The sequence below is a fragment of the Bombyx mandarina genome, chromosome 08, assembly GCF_030267445.1.
Source record: "Bombyx mandarina strain Sakado chromosome 08, ASM3026744v2".
Taxonomy (NCBI): domain Eukaryota; kingdom Metazoa; phylum Arthropoda; class Insecta; order Lepidoptera; family Bombycidae; genus Bombyx; species Bombyx mandarina.
The window spans coordinates 2,192,540-2,203,185 of NC_143215.1; the positions used below are offsets into that span (position 1 = coordinate 2,192,540).

Genomic DNA, 10,646 nt, shown 5'->3' on the forward strand with positions numbered 1-10,646 from the left:
GTAAATATAGTATTTAACTATACTTTTTAAGTTATCGATCTCCTGCCCCATTACTTTTGGCATGATTTTATTTCACTTTTCTATGACCACTGCACAAAAACAGCAGATTTAAAAAAAATATAATAATACAAGTGGTATAGTTACACAATACATTTCAAAACAATCCCAAATGGAATCTCCATATTACACGTACGTGTCGTAGGCGTGTCAAATTTTTAACATCGTCATTAATAGATAATATTAACCCACTATGTTTCTCGCCAGATTTGTTAGTGGGTCGCGATTCTGAATTCCGATCCGGTGGTAGATTTTGTAAAGTACTACTCTTGCTGGACTTATTTTTTTTTTTTTTTTTTTTTTTTATTGCCCATGTAGGCAGACGAGCATACGGCCCACCTGATGGTGAGTGGTTACCGTCGCCCATGGACTTCAGCAATGCGAGGGGCAGAGCCAAGCCGCTGCCTACCGTTTAATACTCTCCACAAGCCTCGTTTGAAGAAGGACATGTCATAGCGCTCGGGAAACACCGTGGAGGGGAGCTCATTCCATAGCCGGATGGTACGTGGCAAAAAAGACCTCTGGAAACGCACTGTGGATGACCGCAGTGGCTCCAGGTAGTATGGATGAACTCTACTCCGGTGGCGGGCGGTGCGATGGTAAAAACGAGATGCCGGTATCATCTCGAACAATTCCTCAGAGCACTCCCCATGGAACATACGGTACAAAATGCAGAGGGAACCGAAGTCCCTCCGCAGACCCAGAGGCTCCAAACGATCCGTGAGAATGGGATTATCGACAATCCGAACGGCCCTCCTCTGTATGGAGTCAAATGGAAGAAGCTGGTATTTGGGAGCCCCGGCCCAGAGATGGGAGCAGTACTCCACGCGAGGCCGGACTTGTGCTTTATAAAGCAAAAGCCTTTGTCCAGGCGTGAAGTACCGCTTCGCTCTGTTGAGGACTCCCAGCATTTTGGCCGCCAACTTGGCTTTGCCTTCCAGATGACTCCGAAACTGGACATCGCTCGAAATCTCGACCCCAAGTATCCCAATACTCTCGGAAGGTTGCAGGGATACTCCTTGGAATTGCGGCGCCATGACAAAGGGGTCCTTCTTCGCAGTGAACGCGCAAACTTGTGTCTTTATCGGGTTAAATTGAACCAAGTTCAATTCACCCCATTCGGAGACTCGCCCCAGAGAGTTCTCCACTTCAGACACAAGTTTAGATCGTCTCTCTTGCACCGCGCTCCGAGAGAGACTCTGATGGCCGATATATCGCGCATCCCCCGTGCTATCATCCGCATAGCAATGCATGCCATCAATAGACAGCATGTCATTGATATACAGGATGAAAAGCGTGGGGGAGAGCACCGAACCTTGTGGAACGCCAGCGTTAATGGTCATGGTATCAGAGCAGTCACCGTCTACAACGACCGTGATGCTCCGCCCATCCAAAAAGCTAGCGATCCACTTGCAGAGACCCTCGGGGATTCCGTAAGATGGTAGCTTCGACAGAAGTGCCCTATGCCAGACCCTGTCGAAGGCCTTCGCGATATCAAGGCTCACAGCAAGAGCCTCGCCCTTGCTCTCCAAGGCTTCAGCCCACCTGTGAGTAAGGTATACGAGAAGATCGCCAGCTGAGCGACCGTGACGGAAACCGTACTGTCGGTCACTGATCAGCTGGCGATCTTCAAGATACTTCAGGAGTTGTATATTTATTATTCGCTCCATCACCTTGGAAAGCAAGGAAGTTATCGCGATAGGCCTATAGCTCGATGGGTCCGACCGGTCACCCTTCTTGGGGATAGGGTGGACGTGGGCGGTCCTCCATGAAGACGGAACCCTGTTAGCGCAATAAGAGAGGCGATACAGACGCGTTAGCGCAGGCGTCAGCTCAGGGGCGCACGTTTTCAGAACCACTGCGGGGATGCCGTCTGGCCCACTCGACTTATGGACGTCCAGGAGTCGGAGTTCCCGCCTGACTGCACACTGTGTAAAGCAGATCTCCGGCAGGGAACTATCACACCGGGGGATGTTCGGTGGTGTGGCACCCCCGTCGTCCACGGTCGAGTTCGAGGCGAAGAGTTTGACCAGAAGGTCAGCCTTCTCTTTCGCACTATGGGCCAGACTGTCGTCGGACTTTCGCAGTGGTGGGAGACTAGACCTGCAAAAGTTTCCTTCTGCGGCTTTGGCGAGCGACCAAAAAGCACGGCTCCCAGAGGGATAGCTCTTTAGTCGCTCGCCAACTCTAGCAACGTGCTCCGACTTCGCCTTGGCAATAACCTTCTTGTAGGACCTGGAAGCGGCGTTATATTTCCGCCTTTCCTCTGAGATGTTAGGGTCCTGACGTCTCCTGGCATTATCCCATGCCACGTATGCGGACCGCTTGAGGTGTGCAGCATCCCTGCTGGCATTGTTATACCAGGGTCTGCTGCGACCCCCAACGGGCACTTCAGAGGAGGGAATAAACAATTCCATCCCCTGGAGCACCACGTCTTTAAGACGGTCCGCACAGACGTCAGGATCAGCAGAGGAAAAGCAGAACCGCCCCCATGGGTAGGATGCGTAAAATTCACGCAATCCATCCCAATCTGCTGACAAATACTGCCAAACTCTTCGATACCTGGTCGTCGTTCGACGACTAGGACGAGAGAGTGGTGTGGCAGCACGGATAAGGCAGTGATCAGACGATCCGAGCGGAGCGTCGACCACCACACTGTATCCGGCTGGATCGGTGGTCAGCAGAAGGTCCAACAGAGAAGGCTCGTGCCCCTCAATATCTGGGACACGGGTGGGCTGTGTCACCAGCTGGGAGAGGCCGTAGGCCAGGGCGAAATCGTAGGCAGCCCGACCCGGGAGGTCAGTGGTTCTGGACCCCAACCACTCTTGGTGGTGAGCGTTAAAATCTCCAAGAACCACCACCTCCGCAGATGGGTACTGCTCAAGCACGCGGCTAGTCCCCTCTTGCACATGCTCTATCAGAGCTGAACCTGCATCACTGCTCTGGGACCTGTACAGGCACGCGTAGACTCGGGTACAACCCCCATGGTCTACGCGCAGCCACAAGAGGGACAGGTCCCGTTGTTCGAGGCCTCGTAGACGGCGACAACAGACATCAGCCCGGACGAATACACACACCCCGGCTTTACGCAGGAAGTTGTGCTCCAATACGTAGCCGGGGTATTCAAGGTACGAAGTATCATCCGGAGCAGATATCTGCGTCTCCGTCAGAAAAAGGAGGGCAGGCTGCGCCGTCTCAAGATGGTGGTGTACGGCGTCGAGGTTGCTGTGTAGGCCCCTTACATTGCTGAAATCCACATTAAATGTGGAATGGGGCATCGCCGACAAAACCCTTTTCCTTTTTTGTACTGTCATGTTTGATTTTTTTTGTTTGGAGAGTGGGAATGGGTGGGGTAGGAAGTTCGAAGCGAAATCATGACGATACCTGAATAAAGCGCGGAACACAGTACGTGCTCGACCACGGGTTGCGTGAGAGACTGACGCAGGGCATGGAAGGGCCCCCAGTCCACCCTGCGTGCGATCGCCGGGATCCACTCCGGTCTCCGACTCCGGCACGACGACCGCACGGCAGGATTTTACACCGGTTGGCGGGACAGCTTCCCGGGGCGGAGTTTAGTAGAGACACCCGGGTTCAGGTCCCCAACTGACCGGCGGGCGGCGGCGAACACCGTTTCACTGGGTCTCCCTATACCCCCGTCAAACAATCACGTCCCGCGAGCTCGCACGCACGTCTGCTCCGCATGTTCCAGGCATCATCAAGATTCACCCCGAACAAGGAAGAGGAAAGGGAAGGAATAAAACTGGCTCTCCAACCCACACGCCGGAACACAGCTAGGCTATTTGGCGGCGGACTCTAGTTGGAGGGTGGTCGCCAGCCAGTCGGACAAGTCCTACCACCGATTATGTGTTCGGCTCCCGTTTTGCACCACCCAGGGGTCACTTGTAGGGAATCGCGGGTTAAACCTACGGAAGCGGGAAGCAATCAACCCCTTAGTATAGCAAATTCTCTGGTTGAGTCCGTGGGCTGTCCGCGCTTAGCTGTCCTAGCCCTTTAGATTACCAGCGAATTGGTAGGGGGAAAAATGAGATCTTTGGTTATATTAAGTTACGGTATTGATTACATCTCTCTCTTTCTTTCTAATATTTCCATTTGTGTCTTTTTTCCTCATGTAACGATAAGAATTCATCGCATGTAATGTTTGATAAACTCCGTTCGCATTAAGACCTCAACATAATTATCGTATCATCTGGCACATGTCCCTGACACAAATAACAAATATATTACAATTGTACCGTTGGGATTAATTCAGTGAAAGTCGACAATGCATTTATTATATTAATCAGTATTTATTACGTATTGACGTAGAATATCCTCCCGAGAATTACCTTTCCAAATTTCTCCTTTTGGGCACAAGTTAAATTATTTTTGGCTCACTGGGCTGTATTTAAATCTCTTAAGAACTTACCAAAACCCTTTCTTTGCATTGCTTTATGAATGAAACATTTTCATTTTCGAAACCATTGCGTTTAAATAATTTAATTCTTACAGGCTCCGTTGTTTTGTTCCTTTGATAACAGGATCTTAAAATATGAAATTGTTTAAAAGTTTCTAGACTGTTCTATTAAATTAGGAAGCTTCGTGGTTTAAGCTTTGAAGGTCTTAAGGCTTTCGTAAATATTAAAGTCGGAAACTTTGCTGATTTTCATATTGAATTGTTAGCTTTTGAAATGTCCTCGGTTTGAATGTCGGCTATTCTTGTTTACACGATCCACTTAACTAATAAACATCCTAATTAACATTGAGTGGATTTAGGACAATGGATGTTTCAGTGAATTTAATAATTGGTAATTTTAGAGTCTTAAAACAAAAACTTGGTTTACTGCAGATCATGTTAAATTTCTTTAGTCTAGTGGATTTTCTAACAGTAACAACACTTAGTCGACATTTGAGGATTTTTAACTCATTTCAGTTATACCGTTTCCAGAAACACCATTTTGTATTTAATCGTGCTGTTTTATTCTTACAAATTGAAACTAAAATAAAGCAACATTGTAGAATAATAAATTTGTACATTTATATTTTTCTAGCACCAGTAAAGGTGCAAAATTTACGAGCTAGCCCACAGCTTGTATGTTTCTCTGAAATTATTAATTTAACAATCTATGTTATGTTCTGTTATTATAAGAATAATAAAACTATTAATAAAAGTTTATATACTATATTAATAAAGTAGACACTTAAATTTATATTTAACATATGTTTTTATTTTCACGCCGCTCTTAGTACGTGGGAAGAATTCACAACTAGCGTAAGTCATATTATTATGATGTCGGTGAATATTTTGATTTGAAGCTTTAGATATCTGTTTAATTCGTTCCGTTTTGTCCAAAGTTACAAACTCGAAAGACGTGCTTGTTGTTTCATTAATATTTGCATAAAAATTGGTGTTGAAGTTGAAAGTTTTACTAAGATTAGTAAATTTGTTTTAGGTTACAGAACGCACGAGCCGAAAGCGGGAAGGTGGTCCGGCTGTCGCAGGATGTCCGCCGAAACTCATTGCAGCGCATTACCAATACACCAACCACGCCCAATAGGTACGCCCAATGGTCAGACCGGTCAACCTAGGGACATAGATTTGTAAGATTCATTATCATCTAATTAGCGCATTACCAATACACCAACCACGCCCGATAAGTACGCCCAATGCTCAGACCGGTTAACCTAGGGACATAGATTTTTAAGATTTTAAGATTCATTCTCAACTAATTATTCAAAAAATTGAAATCATTGAATGATATCATTAAAATAAAATAAAACGAGTTATTCTTTAAATTTACGAGTAACAAATAACTTTTATCTTTATCATAATGCTGTGTTATAAATTATAGAGATAAGAAAAGTGACTGAAAAACTTTAATAAAATAAAAGGAATAAACAATATCTTTGAATATTCTTATCAAATTACCATAAAAAGGAAGTGTCACTCAATATATTCAATACATATTTATGCTTTAAACCAATTTTATTCTTCATATTGCCACGACTCTTTAGGTTATTTAAATAATATTAAAAACATTAGGTACATTAACTGGATGTTTTTCGTTTGGTTGGTTTTAGGATTGTGGATTACTTAGCACCGGAGTCTCCTATGAACGCTGACGAAGAACTGTTGCTTGAACTTCTGTTCAGGATGTGACCAGGAAATTACAATACCAACGTTATTTTGACCTGGGAATAAATACCCTTTATTTTAATACTTCACCACATTAGCCGTTTTCTCTTGTAGTCTACTCTTCTAGATTAGACTAGTCCTTCGATACTTTCATTTTCACTAGTTTCTTATTAAAACTTTTTTCTTAATAGGATTTAGAATCACAAATATTCAAGCATTGCAAAGTTAACGTTTTGAGCTCTTCATCGACTGTTTTCTGGTGACAGATACACTTCCAAAACAGGTCCTTTAATCTCGAGAGTTGTGAAATAACTCAAGCCTTGTCTATTTTTTAAATTTTGATCCTTCTTTTGGAATATCAAATGTGTAGTTAAATTTTTAAGCATCCTTAATATTTTCCATCTCCAATGGAGTTGTTTAGAAAATACCACTGTTTTAATTTTATTTTTATTTAGCCTTTCCTTAGAGATGACTTGTTCAGAGTTTTTCCCTTTTCATTTCGAACTCTTCAGGTCATAGACAGGGTTATATTTAGTATAAATTTTAATGTATTTATATTTTCAAAATGTATTTTTGAGATATTTGTTTTAGAACGTTTATTGGAATCGTATTTTGTGGGTAAACGCAAAATTTAAAATTGAAATCGATGGCGAATTGGCTGTGTTATCTTGACTATGTTATCTGAATTTAATTTAATTTAATTAAACGTAAATCGAATTTTGCTTACGCCAATCGTCAATAGCATTCCAATAAGCCCATTTCAATGGTTTTATCTTTGGTTGAAGTTTTGATGTTTTGCTTTGATCTTTAGATGGTCAAGTCGTGGATATTAGATTCTATGTTTACGGTGACGGAGTTTAGGTGTAGTCGTAGTTTTAAGTACAAATTCAAATTATAAAAAAAAAAATCTATTTCCACTGTTCTTGTAACGTAGATGCACTTAGCGTATTATACAATAAATCCGAGCTGTGAGTATTTTGAGATTTTATCGAGTTTAAGTATAAAAAAGAATAATTAATAATGTCGTTAGTTTTAAATGAAAGTGGACGAAATATTAACGTATAGTTTCAGCCTAATTAGTATTTATTTATTTTTAGGTTTATCGTTGATTTGATGCTTCATTATTAAATCTTTGTATTATTATAATAGTTTTTGAGGATGCTCGTGGCCCAGCCGATTATAATGAATGTATTTCAACCCAAAGAGTTCTGGCGGGTTTTCGATTGGGCGCGTACAGTAATCAGTTTCAGTGTCTCTGAAGGCAAATGTACGTAATGTGAAATGTGTTCACGAGTGGTAAATAATTGGCAGCGTGTTAGCAATGTTGTAATTGCTAACGGCATGAGTGAGGGTTAAGCTTAACCCATCTACACGTTTCTAATTTTAATTATTAACTGTAATACAAAATCTTTAACTTTTCTTAACTTGTTTTGGATGAGATTCATCATTAACTAATTTCTCATTTTAATTTACACCCATCCCAGTTCCTACATTGAAACGAGATTAATCCTCGAATAACGTTTTTATCAATAAAATTAGATAGATTTCGTTTTTCCAAATCCTAAACGAATGCTAAATGCCGTAATTAAATAGCGTTTAATGGAAAAAATATGGTTGTGTGCCGTTTATAATATAGACAAAAAAAAAAAAAAAAACTAACTAACTAATAATTAATGTTTCCTCTTTCTGAATTCTTATATTTTAAAAGATCTTATCAAGTTAGTCGATAGGGTAAGTTAGTCAGTAGCTGTAGCTTATTATAATAAGAAGTAAAGCGGCCGTCAAAATATTTTCGATTCGTATTTTTATAAAGCAAATGTTACGAATGACTACGATTGCTTCGCTTGCACAGGCCTCGGATCTGCCTGCGATGGAAAATCACTCCTAAACTCTCAGGAAACTATATTCTATAATCGAATGTAATTGTTAACGTGTTTAGTTGAAATTTTACGGAATTAGTTTGATGTTGTTTTGATTTTACATTCCGCATTCCCGAACGACAGGCCCAGTGTTGAAATTTGCGAGGGATTACGTCCAGTTTATTCGAAGCAGATCTATGTCGGCAATCGAGTGTTACCTCTTCGGATGGATTGTCGATTATCGTGTTGGTAAAAATTGAGATGACGTCACGTATCGAGGATTGAGAATAACCGTCCAGTTGTGGCGGATTGCACCCTCCGGTGGGGTATAGGCGTATATCCTAGCACCGCCTCAAGCGAACGCAGCCGCTGTGCAACCAGCAAAATCGTTTCGCTTGGCGTATGGAGCACCAGAGGGCGCACGAATACAACTTGTATATTTCATATTTTTGGATCGCTAATTTTAAGATGTTATATTTATATATGTAGTGTTGGCGGATACAAAATAATAATGATAATAATGTAAAATGATTTTAAAAAAAATATAAGACAGTATTTCGAAACGTATTACGCCAAATGTTTTGATGTATTGATTTTCCGACGAAGTTTTAAGTCCGTTTTTATTTTTCTTACTTCGGACGTTGTACAGATTGTTTAGCTAGCTAGTGGTCATGCGTATATTTTAAAATAGCATGCACTTTAGCTTGTTAAGCGCAGACGGAGGCGAAAAAAAAAAGTAGAAAAAAGATAACAAAAAAAAAAAGTAATAATATTTTTTATTGTAACGCGAAACATGTGAAAGCAATAATATTTTTATGGTGAACTCCAATATGTAAAGATATGTATTTTAATAATCCACGCGACGTCACGTACTTAGGAAGCTTGTTAGTTTCGCTGGGAATTGTGATGTTTTTATGAATAAATACATTTAATTTACTCATCTTTTTCAAAACACAAGAACCATTGAGATTAAGAAATTATTTCGAAGATTATCTGATAGTTATGAACAAAAAAATTTAACTGGATAATAAAGTATTGTATAATATTAAGTGCAATACGGTTTTGTTTTTATTTACCTTAGTCGCGTCTTGCGTTGTGATTAGTAAAATACACGCTGTTTTTGTTATATAGTAATTTTATGTGTTTTCGTCTCCCAATTATGTATTCTACTGAGTCTGTTCTATGTAAAGCGTTAAAATAATATTAGATTTGTTATTTATCACTTTTTGATTTAAAAATTTTATATAATTATATATTGAAATTCATTTCAACTGAAATGATAGTTTTTTAGCGGAAACGCGAGGAGTCAGTCGTGTGTATTAATAGTTTGTTATTAGGCTTTCTTCAAGTACGTACTGGGACATTATTTTATTCGATCACATCTTTTCTTGTTTCATTGTAGTTCATTTAATTCTAAATTCCATCCCAATGGATTACTATTTCAAATAATTTTATTATTTTATTCCACTCCATTACCCATATAACAGAGAATGTATGGATAATTAAAAATTGAAGATTTTACAACTTTACTTTGGCAACAATGGCTTGGATAGACGATAATTGCCATAATAAAAAAAACAACGATCTTTTAAAGACAGAAGCATAACTATCCATAAGCAATATTGAGATGGATATACTTGAAGGTCGTTTCTTACTTTCTTTTCTTACTATATCGACTGTAGGCATCGTAAACAATTTCTTCCGCATCGTTCATAGGTGTGAAAGAACCTCCGTTAAGATTTTTTTTTTATAAAATTTGAATGCGATTGTATTTAATCCGTGGTTTATCTAAATTTTAAAATTATAATGTAAAAAAATCTCATGAAAACATCACAAATCCAGCGTGGCTTAGTAACTGACCACAGCTGAAATATAATGCACTAGAAGTAGGTATTAGTTAGATAAAGATTACTAATTATATATTTAAAAGAAAATAAAAAGTTCTTGAAAAAATCGATACATAGAATTTAAAAATTAAAAAAGTTTGACTAATGTACTTTTTATTGTTAAAAATATAAGGCTTGTTCACACGTTTTAACTTTCATTAATCGATAAGTATTTCTTAATGCTAAGAAGTTATTGGATTGGTAAATAAAAGACGTTGAAGCGAAGCTATCTTGTTCGATCACATCCGTTCGATGATCTCTGGTAGAATGTAGCTGAGCATTTACCACAATAATGCTCAATACTGGCTGTAGATTAATTCTGAAGAATGAATCCAGCTGGTCATGTCTTTCGCTTTGAAGGGCACGAAAACTGCTGTTCCAATTTGAGAGAGATTTTAACCTGTCTTAACTTTTTCGACCGTGTTCTATGGGTTCCGGTAACTTTACGGCTGTGATGTTCTCTGTGTAGGACCCTCCATTTGTCTTTACTGTACGTTGTTTTGTGTTCAAAATATATCGTTGCTTCATTTAGATGATTATTTGGATAGATAATCCTAATATAATTTACTTGGTTCTTTGCTTAGTGATCGAACAAGCAACGCTTGAATTTAGTGAGAATTTTTAACTTTATTTGAATTTGCGTGGGCAGGTGTTTGTGAGCTGATTAATGATAATATGCCAAAGGCGTTTTCTTTTTTGAAGCGTGATAAA

At 39.9% G+C, this 10,646-nt stretch overlaps 1 protein-coding gene across 7 annotated transcripts in view; it reads left to right on the plus strand.

Moving 5' to 3' along the window:
- Window positions 1–7,665, plus strand: part of Camta (Calmodulin-binding transcription activator) — a 193,649-nt gene extending 185,984 nt beyond the window's left edge. For 6 of the 7 annotated variants that reach the window (XM_089729407.1, XM_089729409.1, XM_089729408.1 and 3 more), the window contains 2 exons: window positions 5,508–5,612; window positions 6,136–7,665. In XM_089729407.1, the coding sequence (XP_089585533.1) occupies window positions 5,508–5,612; window positions 6,136–6,214 (184 nt within the window). In that variant the 3' untranslated portion in view covers window positions 6,215–7,665. Of the gene's footprint in view, window positions 1–5,301; window positions 5,327–5,507; window positions 5,613–6,135 lie in introns of all 7 variants that reach the window. The other variant, XM_089729404.1, reaches the window with a different exon arrangement.
- The last annotated feature ends 2,981 nt before the right edge of the window (window positions 7,666–10,646 follow it).